This window comes from Adiantum capillus-veneris, chromosome 5, assembly GCF_014529385.1.
Source record: "Adiantum capillus-veneris isolate H3 chromosome 5, ASM1452938v2, whole genome shotgun sequence".
In the NCBI taxonomy this organism is placed as follows: domain Eukaryota; kingdom Viridiplantae; phylum Streptophyta; class Polypodiopsida; order Polypodiales; family Pteridaceae; genus Adiantum; species Adiantum capillus-veneris.
The window spans coordinates 59,691,522-59,711,983 of NC_140935.1; the positions used below are offsets into that span (position 1 = coordinate 59,691,522).

Sequence of the window (20,462 nt, forward strand, 5' to 3'; positions counted from 1 at the left end):
CTTTTGTTCTCCTCACTAAGAGAGGTTTGAAGTTGGTCAAATTCCTGTTGCACTTCCTTTGTTCTTGTAAGATCTTCTAAGTAGTAGACATACAATCTTCTACAATATTTGAGCAACCCATTGAACCCGCCAACAAAAAATCTCACAGAACTAGTGATGTTAGTAAAGGGGGGAGGAGCAGTAGAAGCAAGGTGAGGTGGATAGAGATTCTCCTATATCCATAGGTCAATGGATTTGGATATATCCGTTCAAAGCTAGTTGTGTGGAATGATAATACACTTGCTATGTAATGTAACATACTCTGCATCTAAATCAACATGTAAAGGAAACTTGGATGGCTTGTTGGTGATATCTTACAAAGGCGTTCGTAGGGATGGCAAAAGAAAAGCTCTATGGGTAGAAGGGTATGCAGGTGGAGAAGAAGACTAGGGAGGATGAGAATAATTTGACTTCTTGAGCTTAGAACATGGAGATGGAGAAAGGGGGCAAGCAAGGTGGTGGAGATGGAGGTGAATAATGGTGATGGAGAAAGATTGGAGGATGGGGATGGGGAAGGAGATGGAGATGAAAATGGTGCACATTTCATAGCTATGTCTTGTAGAGAGAGAGAATGGCGGTGGATACAGATTGGAGGGTGGGAATAGAGATGGAGATGGTACAGATCTCATGCATATGGTTTGTGGAGAGAGACAGAATGGGAATACAAATGGAGATGGTACAAATCTCATGAGGGATTGTACTCTTTTGTGGTCTTCTCTTTACCTAAAGTGGTGCTTCATCAAATTTGGTGATTTCTAATTTGTGACAAATTTTCTCTAATGCAACGTTTACTCAAAATCCTCCATGTAGTAGATCTCCCTTGAGCAATGCATTCAATCCTTTAACATCCAAGACTAGGACTTCATCACGCACTAAACAAACATCTTAAGGATTTTACTAGCACTATCCTCATTTTGAATTGTCATAATACACTTTTCATCTAGATCAGCCAACATAGTTTAACTGAAAGCTAGTACAAGGTCCATGGCTCACTCCATAGTAACATTTAAATGTGCTTTCATGAAGGTCCTCTATAAATTCAGCACTCTCACCAACCCTTATAAACCTTGCTACACATTTAGATTAGAATGTGCTTCTATGAAGGTCCTCTATAATTTCATTAGTTCCACCAACCCATGATTAATAAACCTCCCACATCCTCATAGGTTAGGATTGGAAAGAGGGGTGCTCTTCTTGCTTCTTCTCCATCCCCCCAAGTTCTTTCCTTATAACCTTTTGTATATATTCTCGAAGATCAATGGAGATGTTTTTCTTATTGAATTTTTATAAGGGCTTTTGCTCTATTGTCTTGGATCTAGTAACTACCAATATCTTCACTTTTCGTCTTCCCTCACTACTTATAAGTGGATGACTCAACTATTAGATTTCTCATAAGGGTATTGATTTCCTCTATTCTTGTCTTTTCAAGATCTACTCCATTTGAAACTATGAATGCAATTTCAACTTGCGCTACTATCTTAGGTTGTCATGGTTGGCTCTCTTCCTGCCTGACAATTAGTATGCATTGGCCAACAGCTACGCGCGTGCACCATAAGTCACAAGGTAATCCTTTCATGTGCACATGTGCTCCATAAAAGGTACAATTTCTGCTAATGTTATAATTACAATCCATGTAGAAATTTCTTTTTTAATTGCCCCACTAACTTTGATTTGATCTATCTACTGAAATTGCATTTACCTTGTACTTAATCCCTTCTAGGTGGTCCCCTACCTCTTTTACTTTACTCCATTCCCACCCAATTAACTTGAAGCAATATATTTTCATAAATTCCTAAAAGTCCAGATGGTCAAATTACCTTTTTAATTTGCTGATTTCCTTCAAGGCAAGCTTGCAATATAGTCCAAATTCTGCAATTTTATATGGTGAAGAAATACAGCAAAGGTTAGTATTTGTACACACTTACGTTGCACATGAATGGTTCCATCCCATAGCTACAAATTGCGTGGGTAAGGTGGAACCCTTCCAGAACAACGCTAGTGTGTATAAAAATGGACCTATGCTGTATTTCTTCACCAAATAAAATTTGTGAAATCTATGCAAAAGTTACCATATCATACCAAGTTACCACTGTTGCATATTTACCATGTTTTAGTGTACAATAGACCTTGAAACCAGGAGAGGTTTGCATATGTTCTCTTTTTCTTTGAATAGAAAAATACATTTTTAGGTGCCCGTTTTCTATGTCTTCACTCTACAATCAAAACTCCTATAAACCAAAATGCATCAAATGGATCTATTGAGTGGCTCTATAGAACAATTGTGATGGATTCGATAGTCTTTGATTACAATTAACAACATGCTTCAAGTTATAATCTTGGTTAGCTCAAAACTTTTTTCGTCATCACACTCTTCTACCAAGAAGGGTTGCCTTGTCTTGAATATCATAGTTGCACAAGGTGGTTGTATAAGGCCATATGAGTATATCCATGTCCGCTCGCATCAAATTAAGATTTTACCCATCAAAACACGTACAGAATAAGAAATTTTATGTTTTTGTTACTTCTGATTGACCATCAAAGTTATCCTTTTACGAAGTCATTTGTAAGAACCACTAAGTCATGCCTTCACAAAGACTCAAGACACCAGTAGAATAGACCCTGCAAAAGCTTTTGGCGTGTGCTTACATTAAATGCACTTACTAGATTATTCAGTTAATTTAACTTTTCGTCTGAGATGCACAATTGCATGTGAAATTGGTTCTTATTCTGAACCATAGAGGTGCTGCATTTTTCCAGCGTCAATGCTGAGAGAGAGAGAGAGAGAGAGAGAGAGAGAGAGAGAGAGAGAGAGAGAGAGAGATTGTAACATCTTAGGAGCATCCCAAAAGACCTCAAAGATGCATCAGGCAATGTTTATCTCGAGTGGGGATGCGAGAAAAGAGAGAGAGAGAGAGACAGAGAGAGAGAGGGAGAGAGAGAGAGAGAGAGAGAGAGAGCAATGGATAAGGTGCTAAATGGGTTACCTCACAGGAGAGACCCTGCAAAATAGGCTATTAAGTTTACCTTGCAAGAAACATAGCCTAGTTAATGCTCGTGTCAAGCAAAAGTAATCCTGGGTAATGAAGGAATGCCAGCGCTCGTTGTCCAGCTAAGCTAACGGTACAATTCTCAGCTATACAAAGGTCTTGGAAAGTGAAGAGGAAAAGGCATGCCATTACCATACCATCCAGGGAAAACTTCATTGACAAAGGTGGCTCTTCAAGAATTTTTTCCCACATGGCTGCAACCCATACCCACTTTCTGTACTTGACATGGTGCGATAGGAAATACAAGAGTTATAGTGGAAGAGAGTGCTGGGTGTAAAACTATCGAGTGACCAGGCAGTATGAGAATTTCATTATTAGTCTATTAGAACACCTTGCTATGCCCTTTATGCAGAACGGTCTTGTGCAATCCACAATAACAACTTTTGTATCATGAAACTGCTTTGGGACTTTGAACTGCCCGGCATACACGATATTAATGCATGCACATGTGCCTATCTGAGCACACGAGGGCAAATTATTATGATTTAAAAGTAGGAGGTGAATGCAGAATGCAGAAGAACTCCCACCAACATAACAAGGAATGCATGTTGTCTCTCCACAGAAAAATACCCAAAGCAGCTAGAAACATTGTCGGCTGCCATTGACATTCAGACAGTCAACTACGATCTTCTGATTGCTTGCAGTGAAAGCTCTTTAATGATACATTTCAGCCTTGATTTGAATAGAATAAATGCAAGCCCAAGCAAATTGAGTAAAATCCTTCTAGAACCGGAGATTTCCATACTGTGCTAAAACCACGTGTGTTCCCGTCATAGATCAGTGTGTTCATGTCACTGGCCTTCATAATGCCCCAGAAAATGATACAATGCACCACCATCCACATTCAAAGGACAAAAAAAAAATCATGATAAGAGGACCTGAACAATTATTCAGGCCAAAAGAATGAAGGTACATACTTCAGAGAAATTGAAGCAATGGTGAGGTAGTCTGGTACTTGAAATGCAAGCAAGCTCTACACTTGATCTCCAACCTCCCCCCCCCTTCCCCCTTTCCTGCGCGGCCGGGGGGAAATTATAACTCCCATTTCCTCCTCCACACACTGCAAGAAGCTACTTTGTAGCCCATTCAGTGGCATTTTAAGCAACTCATATCAAGAGTGATAATGACGTCAACCCACAGAAACTGATGGTCTTTAGCCTTGTTTCAGGATCAACTGACTTGCTCACCAATCAGATCAAGGCCAACTACAAGAAAAGCAATCCCTTGGAATAACAAGAAGTAGAAATGAATACCTTGCACAGATAATAAGCTTCTAGCTGATGCAGTCAAGAGAAGGAGAGCGAGTGCTAGCTCTTTACGATAAATTCGATTCACCTTTTTTTTATGTGGCTGTAGAGGGTCAGCCAATTTGGGCACAGGAAGTTCTTGCTCTGTGGTGGCCAACCCTTCTTCCTGCTCTGTCAGTTGGCCAATGCCAGCAAGATCCGTCTCCGATGCCCGCCCGACTTTCTTTGTCACAACCCACTCATAAGCACTTCCAAGCTGGAATAACCCAGAAATCATAGCATTGAACTTGGTCACTGACATGGTATTCTCAAATAGAAGATAGGGCACAATAAAAGGGAATGACTTGGGTGCAGGCATGATGTTTAAGAAGGACATCAATGCAGGAACATAACAGACAACCCAAGCAGGTAATTGGGCTTCTGGTATAAACATGGTCATTGGAAGTATAATGCAGAAAAGTGTGAAAGAATAAAAAGGTAAGATCAGCTTTCGAAGTAGAAAGAAGAGAAAAATCAAGTTTGCTTTCTTGCCCTTGGAGATCTGAAAAACAAATTCATAGCATTACAACAATTGAAAAACATTTTAATCTGCGACTGCAAGAGCAACAGGATAAGTGCAACAATGCTACATCACCTTCGACGATACAATGTGAGGAAGGCATAAGCGAAACAGTTGCATTGGACCGGAGTGCCACCGATGCTGTTGTTTCCGGTATGTCTCAAAAGATTCTGGCAGCTCACAAACACACTGCACATGGGAGCTTTAAATTAGCAAAGCCAAAACTGGGAAATGTTTGCAATTGACATGTCCTCAAGCATAAGATAATAAAGGTTGAACCTTGACATCATTGAGAAATATGAATTTCCAGCCACATAGATGGGCTCTGACAGCTATATCCATATCCTCCACAGTTGTCCGCTCTAGCCATCCTCCAGATTCCTCCAAAGCTTTTATCCTCCATACCCCAGCAGTCCCATTGAACCCAAAAAAGTTGAGGAAAACACCGTTTACTTGCTGTTCTACTTCAAAATGATAGCACAAATTGATGTCCTGAAGCCGTGTCAGGAGATTTTCATCTCTATTGACAAAAATCCACCTTGCTTGCACGAGACCCAGCTCATCATTGCCCTTTCAAAACATAATTTAGACACAATTCAAGACCACTTTTCGCTGAGAAGCAAGTGCAGCAAAAAATAAGTTCACCTAAGTATATATCTCATTAGGCTAGAAAGATCTCAGCCTACAAATGTGAAAGATACAAGTATTCACAAGAAACTACTAAGACAATACCACAAACCACATAGGAAACCCCAAAACTAAAACATCAAGGAGAGAAATGAAATCGCTTGCTTGTACAGAAAATTTGACAACTTATATCATAAAGCTTATGAAAACAAGCAAAAGTCTTAAGTCCAAACCTTGAAATGGATGACAGTTCGCTTCAAAAAGTCTGGCTGAGGCTGGAAATCTGCATCAAAAATAGCAACAAACTCATAGTCTTTCACATAGTCACAGTTCATGGCAGCCTTCAGATTCCCTGCCTTGTAACCAGTTCGAACAACACGGTGCTGATAAACTATCCGCATGCCATTCTGTTGCCATTTTTGCACTTCACTTTTAATAAGGTCTTGCACTTCAATATCGTCTGAATCGTCCAGTACTTGAATAAGGATTTTTCCTTTCGGCCAATCGAGATGAGCAGCTGCGGCTATTGATTGCTGGTAAACCTGAATATACCAACAAATATGCAGACATTAACATAACAATTGAAATTCAGTATAAAAAATAGATCCCCACCCCCAAAAAAAACATCTCCCTCTCTCAGACTCAGCCATGTAGGCCATAAATGAATTGACATTATTTGAATAGGACAGGACAAACATGCATGCAGCAATGGTATGCTCATTCACACACCATGGCTGGAAATGCACAATTTATGACCATTCCAATATGAATCAATTCTGCAAACACAGCACCATTGTGATGAAAACAAGAGAAAACGAAGTGAGTTGGCACAAACTCACACCAACGAGAGATCAACAGACACACCTCAGCCTTGCCTCATGAAAATGACACATTGTTGTTGAGATCAACTTCTTCAATTAAAACACAAGGTCTTCACCAAGCTCCAGCCACCTTTATATCTGCATGTAGATATGTGACATGCTATGAGGACTTGGCCAGCTTAAGAGTCACATTTAATGGGTCGGAGGTTGATTCAGCGGAGCACCAGCCACATATTACACTCAGCACTTCTAGCCCAAAGCATATCAAAGCAGCCTTCCATTTAACACATCAGAGCCTCGTCATCATCTCCACACACAGTGTGTGATGAGCGAGCGGCGGTGTGTGCAAGTGATAGAGCATGCCGAGATGTGCAGGGCGTGTACCTTGAAGAGGGGCGAAGGCCTGCACACCTGATGGCGCTAGGGAACGAAAGAAGAGAGAGAGAGAGAGGTAGCGCACGATTTTGGAAGGGGAAATTTGAGTGAGTTGATTTGGGCTCTCACTTCCCTTTATTATAAGTATAGGACCAATTTAAAGTTAGTGGCCAAGTTCAATGTGAACTTGGCCAAAGGTTGATAACCTTTAAAAACTATACACAAAGGGGGCCATTTGGGCCTTTAACCCAACAACCTCCCACTTAAAGGCATAAATGGCGCCTTTAAGCTACATGACTCCCACCATCTGTATGCATAGATGATGTTGTGCTTTGGATAAGCACTTAGTGAGAGCATCTGCTGGATTTTGTGATGTATGGACCTTAACCAATGTAATAAGGCCATCCTCAAGCACTTCTCGAATGAAGTGATACCGCACATCAATATGTTTTGTGCGTGCATGAAACATCGCATTCTTTGCCAGACATATAGCACTCTAGTTATCACAACCAAGCATAGGTGCCTTGGCAGGCAAACCAAACTCACTGCATAGGCGTGCTAACCAAATAGCTTCTTTAGAAGCCTCAGTGGCTAAAATATATTCAGCCTCTGTAGTAGACAATGCAACGATCTTTTGCAATCTAGAACACCATGAAACAGCACCTCCCGCAAGAGTAAACACATAGCCACTTGTGGATTTCCGTGTGTGTCCACATCACCAGCCATGTCAGAGTCACAAAATCCCTTCAACTCCAATGGTCCTTTACCATAGCAGAGGCATTTGTTTTTAGTCCCTTTCAAGTACCTCATAATGGACTTTACTACATCCCAGTGCAACCTGCCTAGATTAGCCATAAACCGGCTCACAACTCCCACTGCATGGGCTATGTCAAGCCTAGTAGCAACCATAGCATACATAAGTGAACCACAAGCTGAAGCGTAAGGCACACTTTGCATGTCATTGGCTTCTTCCTTTGACTTGGGGCAATCATCTTTTGAGATTTTGACATATGGTTGTAATGGCACACCAAGAGGCTTTGCTTCAGCCATGTTAAATCTGTCCAGCACCTTTTCAATGTACTTTTCTTGCGACAAATACAATATGCGTTGGTCCCTTTGCCTTGTAACACGCACTCCAAGTATATGTTCAGCTGCCCCAAGGTTTTTCATTGAAAATGCAGATTTCAACTACCCTTTAAGAGCATCAACAGTGCTTCTTTTCTTTGCAGCTATCAATATATCATCTACATGGGCTGCCATCCTCATCACGTTTGGTATACAAACAATGGTCTGCATGGCTTCTTTTGTAACCATGTTTAAGCATGAAGCGGTCAAACTTCTTGTACCATTGTCTACATGATTGTTTCAACCCATACAAGCTTCTATTGAGCATACATACCAAATGTTCCTTGCCAGGAATAACAAAACCCTCAGGTTGCTTCATGTAAATCTCTTCCTCCACGTCACCATGCAAGAAAGCGGTATGTACATCCATTTGGTCCATTTCCAAATCAAGAGCAGCCACTATGGCAAACAGTACACGCAAAGTGGTCATCTTCACAACAGGAGAGAACACTTCCCGAAAGTCTATGCCCTTGGTTTGAACATATCCCTTTGCAACTAGTCTTGCCTTATACTTGGGTTTTGCATCAACTGTCTTGATTTTATACACCCATTTGTTAGCAATAGCCTTCCTGCCTTTGGGCAATTCCACTCTTCCTGCATAGCAAGCTCCCACTTGTCGTTGTGCTCACATGTCTTTGCCTCTTTATACGTAAGAGGCTCTCCCTCATCTGTCAACATAATGTAATGCAAAGAGGGATCATATCTACTCACAGGCCATCTTTGACAAGTTGACCGCCTCACCCAATGATCCACATTATCCGGTAATGGGTCTACATCAGGTGGCATGATAAAATAATCAACAATGGGCTGCTGTACATCATTTTCAGCACCATTTTCAGCATTGTTTCGTGGCTGCAAATGCCCTTCAGGAGCCTCAATTTGCTGCCCAACATCATCTGGCTCAAACACCACTGGATCATCTACATTTTCAGCCATATGTGGTGTATCCTGAGGGTCAAAAATAGGCCTAACAAGTGGCTAGTCATGCTGAAATTTGACCCTTTTATAGTAGTGCTTTGAGGCACAATTGTTTTGTAGCAGCCTTGCCTCATTAAAAACAACATCCCGGCTGCGTACAACCCTTTTGAGCTGAGGTAACCAAATCATGTAGCCCATTTCGCCTTCTTCACCATATACCATGAAAAGGCCTTTAATGGACTTGGCATCTAGTTTGTTCTTTAACTCGGGTCTAACATGCACAAAAGCTTCGCAACCAAAAATGTGTAAGTGATCATATGAAGCAGGCTTGCCAGACCAAACATCTTCAGGGATGTCACCTTTCAAAGACATGTGAGGGGGTCGATTGCATATATGCACTGCAGTTTTCAAAGTTTCTCCCCAAAATCCATGAGAGAGTTAGTTGTGGACAGCATGCATCTCACCCTCTCACAAAGTGTCCTATTGAATCTTTCAGCCACACCATTAGAAGAGGGGCTGTATGGCACAGTAAGCTCCCTCTTAATGCCCAAATCTTCACAAAATTTGTTAAATTCAGCACTTGTGAACTCCCCATTGTCCGTACGCAAGCATTTTAGTTTTCTACCTGTTTGGGCGGTCATAAATGCATGAAATTTCTTAAACGCAGCAAAGGCTTCATCCTTAGATTTAAGCAAATAAACCCAAATTTTCCTAGAATGATCATCAACAAAGGAGACAAAATAGCATGCACCTCCCATAGACTTAGAAGGCATGCTACATACATCACAATGTACAAGATCAAGCACACAAGATTTACGAGAGACACCAGAGTAATAAGAACGCTTTACTTGCTTGCCATATTGACATTCATTACAAAAGCCAAGCTTTGTGCCTTTAGCATCAAGTTTGTTCAAAGTACAAAGCTTAGAAATGCCCTTTTGGCTCATATGGCCAAGCCTCTTGTGCCACAACTCCATGTGAGAGTTAATTTCAGCCAATGCAATAAACTTGCCCAACAGGGCCTTTCCATGCATGCAATAAAGTGTCCCTTTCTTTGTGCCCTTTACAATCAGCCTTGAGCCTTTAGTCATTTTCCATGATCCTCTCTCAAACAAGATGCTGTAACCATGCATATCCATATGACCAACAAAAAGCCAACTCTTCTTGATTCCTGGCACATGTCTAACATCATGCAAGAGAAGCTCATTTGTGCCATCTATGGAGAGATGCACAGTGCCAATACCCTCAATGGAACATGCATGATTGTTTCCAAGGTATACATGGCCATGCTTGCCTGCATCAAAAGTAGAGAAACACTCCTTGATAGGAGTCACATGTAATGAAGCACCGGAATCAACTATCCAAGTCTGGGATAATGCATCATTGACAGTCAACAAAGCATCAATAAGATCACTCTTCGTGATATGCATGTCCTGTGAATGAACATTAAGAGAGGCATCAAGGTCATAAGCATCATCATCTGACAAAGTGGCACACAAGATGTCCTCTACATCTGACAGCTCCTCAATCACAACACTAGAAGCCACACTGGCCTTCTCTTTGTCCTTTGAGCTATCCTGTGCATCTGTCTTGACTTCCTTCTTCTCTTTCTTTTTGTCTCCGCCATTCTTTTTCCGTTCTAACTCGGCTTTATAGTACCTGCAATCAGGTTTCTTGTGACCTTTCCTGCCACACTGATAGCAAGTCACATCACCCTTGCCTTTGCTGGCATTTCCCCTTTAATTACTCTTACTCTTACTCCTTTGTGCATAGACAACATTCTTCTCTGTCCTGCCTCTAACCATGTTGGCAGAGCTGCCTTCCTCTCCACTTGCTTTCCTCCTGATTTCCTCATTCAAGATAGAACCCCTAACACCATCAAAGGTCAAATTGGGGTTATTGGACAATGAAACCACCAATGTTTCCCATGACTCAGATAAGGTCATAAGCAAGAAGATAGCTTTCAGCTTATCATCGAAAGGAGGCAAGCCTGAATCCTGTAACTGCGACAAAGTACCTACGAATAATGACAAGTGCTCTCCCGCGCTCTTTGGACTCATCTAGTTGCATACCAACAAGTTTTCGCATCAAATGCACTTGGTTGACAGGCGTTGTATTCTCATACATTCCCTTTAACTTCTTCCACATATCAAAAGCACTTGTGAGACCTTTCACATCAATGACTGTCTCATCGGTCATGGCCATTTTAATGTATGTAACAGCCTTCCTGTTCAGGCTAACCCATGCTTCATCCGTCATATTCTGTGGCTTTACCTGTTCAAGTGCCCCTTCACAATCCTTAAGAAATAGGATTCCCTGGATCATGTCTTTCCAAAGGTCGAAACCTATTCCATTGAACCTCCTAACCTCGAAGAGATTCTTCACATCCGAAGAAGATGAGGCCATAGTTGCACGAATAAGAGAGCTAATACGTTGAATTTTTGGACAAAATGCACAAAAACCGGAGTATAGCCTCACAGAGGTGTGCACTACAGTTCCAATGGTCACAGGAGCAATTTGGGGCAAAATAGGTCGATTTAGGCACAAAAAACAATTTCTGAAATTTATGCGCAGGAAATTTCAGCGAGCGAATTTGTGCTCAAAAACAACAATGCATGTATGAGCAAAAGCCCCAATTTGTAGCATCAAATTGTACGAAATTGAGCCACAAATGGTCATACATAGCCAAAACTTGTCAAACGTGCGTAGATTGCATCAATTTGCACTTTCCCCAATGTAGTCGCATCATAAAAACACTTGAAAAAACCTACGTAAACCTGTTTTGGGACCTGTTTTTCGGTAATTTCGATGTTTTCGGGTAGCGGGGACCTAGCAAAGATGTTCCCACACCTTAATACATGATTTGCAAAACCTGTATTTTGCTGTCATAACCTGTAATTTGCTGCTTTTTACTTAATTTCAGCCTGTTTTAGGTCAATTTGGCTTGCCGGGAGCTCTCTATTGTCCGGGGACGAGTCCTTTGGCGATGAAAATGCAAAATCTCGCGTGAAATTTGACCTCCTTGGCTGAAAATCAGCGTTTGCAGGTTTGGGAGCAAACCCTAATTGGGCTTTGATACCAATTGATGAGCGAGGGGCAGTGTGTGCAAGTGATAGAGCATGCGGAGATGTGCAGGGCGTGTACCGTGAAGAGGGGCGAAGGCCTACAGAGCTGATGGCGCTAGGGAACGAAAGAAGACAGAGAGAGAGGTAGCGCACGATTTTGGAAGGGGAAATTTGAGTGAGTTGATTTGAGCTCCTCACTTCCCTTTATTATAAGTATAGGACCAATTTAAAGTTAGTGGCCAAGTTCAATGTGAATTTGGCCAAAGATTAATAACCTTTAAAAACTATACACAAAGGGGGCCATTTGGGCCTTTAACCCAACAGTGTGAACACGCAGACACCTATTGCACCTATAATGCATGTGCAAGTGAGATGCAAATAATGACAGTGGATGTCACAAAGTGATGGCGTGGCATGACCTAAATGACACACTCCACACAGAGAGAGGTAAGGGCCCTATGGAAAGATGCAGAGAAGTGCTAGCAACTTGCAGAGCCTAGCCGAGGGACTTGAAAATAAAGACCAAGAATTTTATAAGTTGTTCCAACTTATGAGTTCCCATCCGACAGGGCCTACAGTGACACTAGAGATTGAAATAAAGCTTGGACACCCAAATCGCGTAGAGATGCTAACGCAACAGCGTTGTATGGACGTTCCGTGATTTGCGTTGGCTGCTGGCGTGGTACCTGTACAGCTTTAAGGATACTCACTGCCCTCGCTTTTATTCATCAATCTAATATTGCATACTCTGGCGGACACCATTCAGAGCATTCCAAAGTCCGGAGGGTGGCATCCTACCTCAAGGGGAACGCACAGACTTGGTGGTATACCCTGCTTCTATGGAGGGAGGCACCAATAAAGTGGCTTCACTTCAAAAGAGTATTTATTTCCTCATGGCTCACTCAAGAATATGAGCGAGATGTGATAACAGCTTGGAATCATCTAAGGATGACCAAGACACACTAGATACTTATTGTCAGATATTTTTGGACACTTTCTTACTGGCCTCTTCTTTCAAGAAAATTACGTTCAAGCAGCAAATAGAGCGATTATGTTGTGGTCTACCTAAAGAGATACGGGATTATTGTTTGTGCAGAAGTCCGAGTCGGTGCAAGAACTGATGGAACATGCAAAGCAAGGGTTTGCAATGCATGGGGCACTCTTACGTACCCTACAGATAGATTGGTCACAGATCCAACCGGACAAGATACGAACAACAGTAACAAAAAGAAGGGAAAGCAACAGAAGAAGAGACCTTCATGCCCTCGACTATTGATAGAGCAACAAGCCGAATACTTCAAGGAGGGTAAATTTTACGGTTGTGGGAAACACGGGCATGTGTTAGCCAGGTGCCCTAACAAGGCACTAAAAGAACAGCCAGAGGACAAGCGGGAGAGTTCTATCGCAGCGGAGGAACGAGCAAAGAAAGGAAAGACAAAAGCTGGATTGGTAGCATATTTCGTGGGGACTGACCATGAGCAAATGGATGAAAGTACAGAGCTCTGTAGAGCGAGGGGCAAAGTACGAGACCAAGAAGCCCTCATCTTCTTCGATGGAGGAACCAAGGCCAATTTCATTTCGACTGAATTGGCGGCTCGACTTGGAATTACGCCAGATGAAATGGGACCACCCGCTGAGGCAGTTCTAGCAACACCTAGACAGAATGTTGCCATTATACCCGTCAAAGGCAAACTTCGGATGCATTGTTAAGGGACCACCCGCTGAGGCAGTTCTAGCGACACCTAGACAGAATGTTGTCATTATACCCGTCAAAGGCAAACTTCGGATGCATTGTTAAGGGTATTTAGGGCACGAGGACTTTTATATCATGCCTTTGGAGGGGTGTGTTGTCCTTTTAGGAATCCCTCGGTTCCACAAGAACAATGTGGTGGTCCACTACACGACGAGAAAATTAACCTTGAAGAATGAAAAGGTAGAGAGATAGTACTTGATGTAAAATTGAAGGGCGAGTCAGCCCCACTTGTATCGGCTTCGACCATTTCCAAATTAATGAAATGCACTCTGTTTGTTCACTCGATCTTCTTAAATGAGATAGATGACAAGAAAATGTCAAATTTGTCCGACCTTAAAAAGGAACGACCGGGAATTTTGCAAGCTCAGGCTAACTGTTTCTTTGAAGGCTTACTTGGAGAGTTACCTCTTCAACATCGTGAAGATCACAATATTGATTTGATTTCAGGCAATACGCCACTGAACCGGCCACTTTACAAAGTAAGCAGAGCCCAAAATGAAGAGATTATGAACCAAGTGAAAGAATTGTTGGAAGAAGGATTGATTCAACCCAATACATCACCGTTTTGTTCACCGGTGTTGTTGGTTCTTAAGAAAGATGGATTTTGGAGAATGTTCATTGACTACAAGGCTCTCAATAAATTCACCATCAAGAACGGGTTTCCAATACCCTAGATCGATGATATACTGGACAAGTTACACGGTTCTACTTGTTTCATTAGAATCGACCTGAAAAGTGGCTATCATCATATCAGAATTGCTCTTGGAGATGTATACAAGTCTCAAGACCGCGTTCAGGACGCCCTTGGATTGTACAAGTATTTGGTGATGCCTTTTCGTCTCACAAATGCTCCTACAACATTCAACAAGATGAGGAACAGGATTTTTCGAGAGATATAGATCATTTGTAAACACCATTTTTGTCGACATAATCGTATTCTCCAAGAATGAGGCAAAGCATCGACACCATCTGTTACACGTTTTTCAGGCACTAAGGCAATATCGGTTGGTACTGAATGGGAAGAAGAGTGAGTTTTTCTTACCGGAGATCCACTTTTTGGAACACGTCGTCTCTGCAGAGGGTGTCAAAATCGACCCGACCAAGGTTGAGACCATCACAGATTGGCCAAATTTGAAGAATGTTCACGAGGTTCGAAGCTTTTTGGGTTTATGTTCTTACTATCGACTGTTCATTCGAAAGTTTGCAGAGATTGCTTCTCCTCTACATGCTATGACACAAAAAGGGGTTCCTTTCACATGGGGATCATCTGAGATTGCAACCTTCAAGACTCTCAAGGAGAAGTTGACGACTAGCCAATGTTGCTTTTGCCAGACTTGCAAAAGCCATTTGAGGTATACTGTGATGCATGTGGCTGCTACCAGAGATCCACTTTTTGGAACACGTCGTCTCTGCAGAGGGTGTCAAAATCGACCCGGCCAAGGTTGAGACCATCACAGATTGGCCAGATTTGAAGAATGTTCACGAGGTTCGAAGTTTTTTGGGTTTATGTTCTTACTATCGACTGTTCATTCGAAAGTTTGCAGAGATTGCTTCTCCTCTACATGCTATGACACAAAAAGGGGTTCCTTTCACATGGGGATCATCTAAGATTGCAGCCTTCAAGACTCTCAAGGAGAAGTTGACGACTAGCCAATGTTGCTTTTGCCAGACTTGCAAAAGCCATTTGAGGTATACTGTGATGCATGTGGCTGCAGTCTGGGAGCGAGGTCTTGATGCAAGAAGGCCATGTTGTGGCCTATGAGAGTGGAATGTATTCAAGACCATAACGGGTTGCGGAGATTTACGAGGAGGAGCTGTTGGCAATTATCCATGCTCTACTCAGTGGTGACACTTTCTACTCGAAGCCGATTTTACATTATTCACTGATCACCAGCGTTTACGATATTCCTTGTCTCAGAAACAACTTTCAGACAAGCAAATGCGATGAGCAAACATTTTGTCACATTTTCACTTTCAAATTGTCCATGATCAGGGACAGAAGAATGTGGTGGCGGATGCAATGTCGCGTAAGCCTTTGGTGTTGGCTATTTCGGCAATTCATCATCACAGCTTCGAGGATATGGTAGATCAATACGCCACAAATCCGGATTTTGCAGACATCTTTAACCGATTGCAGAATGGGGAAGTGGTTACGAGCTATTGGCTCAAGGAAGGCTATTTGATGCGGAAGAACTTGTGTGTTACACAAGAGTTAAGAAATAAGGTTTTGACAAAGTGTCACTGTCCACCTTTTTGGACCACAGTGGCATAGACACAACCTTGAAAGGTGTGGAGCGGTTTTTCTATTGGCCGAGGCTCAAAAAGGATGTGGATGAGTTTGTTCCTAGTTGTTTGATATGCCCGAAGGTCAAGTTCAACAGGCATGGTCTTTTGCAACCTTTAACTATACCTAGCCGACAAAGTCTACGCCTGGTCGCTTTGTGAAACCCCGTGCAACAAGTCTCACCTTGTGTTTGTAGAGGGAACCATTAAGTCCTTCTCCTTCATCAACTTTGCATCAAGAGTTGGATGGTTCTTGAACTTGACCCAATATGAGTCGACCAACTTACCCTTCGCTTTCCTTTCCTTGTGCGATAAGGCCTGTTGTGGAACGAGAATCTCTTCCTTTTCTGGTTGCTCGTGTGGCTCCCTGTCCTCTAGCACTTCGCCTTTGAAAGGTCTCAAAAGACTCACATGAAATGGATTATGAATCTTCCAAGTATCTTGCAACTTCAATCGAAAGAATACATCGTTGATTTTTCTTTGGTATCTGGAAGGGCCCATAGTATTGCACATTAAGCTTTGGGAAAAACCTCTCCTTACCCGTCCTCTTTCGTATGCACGCTTTTTCAAACCGAAGTAACTCCCAATCATTCTTCTTTAATTGCAAGTCGCGTTGATGCTCGCGGCTGTTGCCTTCTAATGTCGTGCTTGAAACTTTCGCAAAGCCTAGATCGTGTTTGTATTGTGATCTGCTTCAAAAGTCTTGTCTCTGGTGCTGAGAATCAGTGGAACCTCTCTAATACCCTCAACGACATCTTTCTCGTAGACCTGTGAACACTATTGTTGTAAGCAATTTCTACCAGAGGCCAATACTACTGCCAATAATTCTTGTGATCAGAGAGAGAAGACTTCAAAAAGTCCAAAAGCACTGAGTTGCCTATCTCCAATTGCCCATCTGTTTGAGGATGAAACGACGATGATAATTTATGCCGAGTGCCTAGGCATATTCTCCCACACTTCTCTATAAAATAAGCTCGTGAATCTAGGGTCTCTATCTTAAGCTATAGATGTAGGCATGCCAGGTAGTATCAAAATTTGTGAGACAAACATTTTGGCCAAATAATCTATTTTTATTGTCCTCTTTACCGGAAGTGAGCCTATTTGTTGAAGTCGTCGATGAGATCCAAATACCATCATGTCAATTCCAAGTCTTTGAAAGGTCGAACTTTCGAAGATGAAATCCATTGCTATACTTTCCCCAGGTTGGTTAGGAATAGGTAAAAGCGGAGTGCTTTCAATTTGTGCGTGGCAAACTTTACCTTTTGACACACCAAACAAGTGTGCACAAAGTCGCCCTCATCCTCCTTAAGCTGAGGCCAATAGAATTACTTTTCCACTCCTTTCAAAGTACTCTCAATGCCTCTAAGTCCAAAAAGGAGGGTTATGGCACTCCGTTAACACATTTTTCCTCAAACCTCGTGTCACGCACAATAGTGTTTTCCGCATCAATTAACCTTCCTTGATAGTATAGCATGTCGTTGCCCCACTTCGTATCTAGTCAAAGATGTCTGCAAAATTAGGATTTGTCTATAGTTACCCGAAACGGGAATGGGGAACGAGAATGGGAAGGTCCAGAAGGGGACAGGAATGGGGAGGAGGAGGAGGGGCCGAAATAGGAATGGGGGCAAAACGGTCGACTAAAGTAAGGCTTGAATTACCTCCATGCAGCTTAGTCCTAAACCAACTCCAAAATTGCCCCCAAACAGCCCCAAATCTGCCCCAAATGCCTACTTTTCTGCCCCCAAACGCCTACTTTTGCCCATTCCGCCCCGCGTCTCGCCTTGTTCCTCCCCCTTTTGGAACTCCGTTCCGGTTACACCCCGTTCCGGAACAGTGTTCCGCCTCGGCTCCGTTTCGGGAACGGGACTTGTCTAGAACGCCGTTTGGGCCGAGTTCCGCTCGTTCCCTGTCACACTAGATTTGTCACATAGTGATTAAGCATATCCTCAAAAACGTATGGCCGAGATAGCCGATACGTGTGACGTCCAAAACAATTCATTTGCCACCAAATTCTTCTATCATGAACGTGAACACATGAACAATGTGGAAATGGAATTGAGACAAAATGTTTGCCCGTCTCATTTGCTAATTTGAAAGTTGTTTCTGGGAGAAGAAGTATCTCAAACTCTGATGATTTGTAAGTACAGTGAAATCTGCCCCAAGCAAGTAATGTCTTGTTAGGTGCAGCGGAAGTGTTTATGGATTTAGCTCGGAACTAGTACTCCGGACAAACACAAGGGACATTTACTTCACTTGAAAGAACTGAACTAGACTCAATGAAAAGAGAGAGAGAGAGAGAGAGAGAGAGAGAGAGAGAGAGAGAAAAGACACGATATGTCGGGTCCCAAACCCTCAAGGACCCCCTTGCTCGGTTGCCAGATCAAGTACTTTCTTTATTCTTGCACAATGCTCATACAATGATGCTAAATGCTGAGATGCTGATGCTAATGGGTATTGATGCTATTGATGGGTACTACTAGGTATTGGTGGTACTGCCAGTACCACGAGGTACTGAGGTATTGAGAGGTTCTATGTCGACGACGATGATAACGACGACGGGTTCTGTGGATCCCTATGGGCACAAGGGGTACTAGATGATGGGGTACTGTGTCGACGACGGTGACGACGATGATGTCGACGACGACGACGCTAAGGCTGAATGTTGGAATCTACTAGCGATGTCGATGGCAAGGGATTTGCAACCATGACGAGACTAGGCTGCAATTTGATGGCGCTTCAAGATGAAAACGCTGGCTGTCTTGGGCTGAAAACGCTAGTCATCAAGGGCTGAAAACGTTGATAGATGTGCTGCGAGGAATGGGGTGGATTTGTGAGGCTAAGGGCTGAAAGCTGATTGTCCAAAGACGCTGATGACGGCGAGGTACTAAGGCTCAAAACCCTGATGCAATGAGTGGCAAAAACGTTGGAAAGCCACTGTGCTTGAGAGGCTCTATTGCACTACTCCTCTGCTCTTCTCTCCCAACGCTAGGGTTTCTTTTATAAGAATTATAGTCTGGGTCGGGCAAGTTTTCCAACAAACTCACGATTTTTAAAAAGAATTCTAAAAGTCGCTTATAAATAAATGACCTATTGTGCAAGAGGTATGCAACTATGACTGGCCTGGGCATGCTCGTCTTGCTAGAGGCTCACATAGGTGCCAAGCTCAATTCTAAGCTAATGACTAATGCTAGACCGTAGCAAAAGCATGTCCACGTAGCACAAGTGAAGTGTGCACGTGACATGTCTCCACTAAGTTAGAGAGTGTATTGGTGCTAACAACTCCTCCTTGTAGATATGTGCAACCCTCTCAAATCTAGAGAACATTCTACTCTTATAAGCTATGACATGGCTCTCCTACATTAAGACCGCTCCTAGAGTGCTACCACAAGCATTAGAGTAAAAAGGCTTCTTCAATTATGTTAATATTAAAACCAGACCAGTCGTCGACTTCTCTTTCAATGTATTGAACGTTGCAATTTTTGAGGGTCCCCAAGTGAACGAAACACCTTCCTGAGTTAGGCTATGTAAACGCAAAGCAATCTCTCCAAACTTTCAAATGAATTGTGTGCAATACGAGCACAAACCCAAATGCTTCAAACTTCATCGACATTCTTTGGTTATAGCCCATTCCGAATGGTCTCTACCTTGGCCACGTCCATCTATACACCCTCTGTAGAGACGACATGACCCAAAAAATGTATCTCTACGAGGAAAAACTCACTCTTTTTCCTGTTGAGCACCAATTTGTGTTGCCATAGTGTCCCAAAAACCTGTAAGAGATGTTTCTTGTGTTCTTCTTCATTCTTGGAGAATACGATGATATCGTGAAAGAAGGTGCCAACAAATTGCTTGTACTCCCTTAGAATCCGGTCCATCTTACTGTTGAACGTTGCAGGAGCGTGTGTGAGACCGAAAGGCATCACCAAATACTTGTACAATCCAAAGGATGTCTTGAACGTGGTCTTGTGCTGAGATACCATGAGGATTGTATCCATTAGTAGGACTCTTCCCTCTCAAGTGTCTTAAAATGACTAGTCGAACTCCGTATGACACCTCGTTTGAAGCTGAGGCTTCGCGCCACCATGAAGCTGAGCATACCGTTAATTCATAGATTGCCTCTAGTTTCGATTTGTGGACAATATCCACTCTAGGCATCTCGAGTCAGGGCTGGAACAGAGACGTTGGAAGTGAACCTCTTGATCCAAGATAATGGATTCTAAGATCCGACCCAACATTTTGACAAGGAATAAAATGGTTTATACTCTCGGCCGTATTGAATTACTATTGTTATAACTTTGTTTGCTGAAGGACCTTTATCTGCTTGCAATGGAGATGTACAATGGGGTCCTTAACAGATGCCTTTGTCCAAAGCAGTCACTATAGCAGACTTGGACACTCCGATCTGAGAATCTACCACAACACACGAGAGCAAACTGAAAGAACTAAACTGAACAAGACTGAGAGAGAGACGACATGGCACGGTGTAGTTTGACGCCCAAAGAGATTGGGCCCAAAGACTGGCGCCCCTTTCGGTATTTTCTTTTTTTTTTCTAGAGAAAAAGATCCTTCTATTAGTTAATGAAACTGCCCATAGGGCTACAAC

General features: G+C 42.5%; 1 protein-coding gene across 1 annotated transcript in view; it reads right to left on the reverse strand.

Moving 5' to 3' along the window:
* Positions 1-3,693: 3,693 nt before the first annotated feature.
* The window catches only part of LOC147457376 (putative xyloglucan glycosyltransferase 5), a 36,161-nt gene continuing 19,392 nt past the window's right edge, over positions 3,694-20,462 (reverse strand). The window contains exons 2-5 of the mRNA XM_086512267.1: positions 5,753-6,061; positions 5,172-5,462; positions 4,968-5,081; positions 3,694-4,874 (exon numbers count right to left, since the gene is read on the reverse strand). Of these exons, the coding sequence (XP_086368393.1) occupies positions 4,257-4,874; positions 4,968-5,081; positions 5,172-5,462; positions 5,753-6,061 (1,332 nt within the window). The 3' untranslated portion in view covers positions 3,694-4,256. The remainder of the gene's footprint in view (positions 4,875-4,967; positions 5,082-5,171; positions 5,463-5,752; positions 6,062-20,462) is intronic.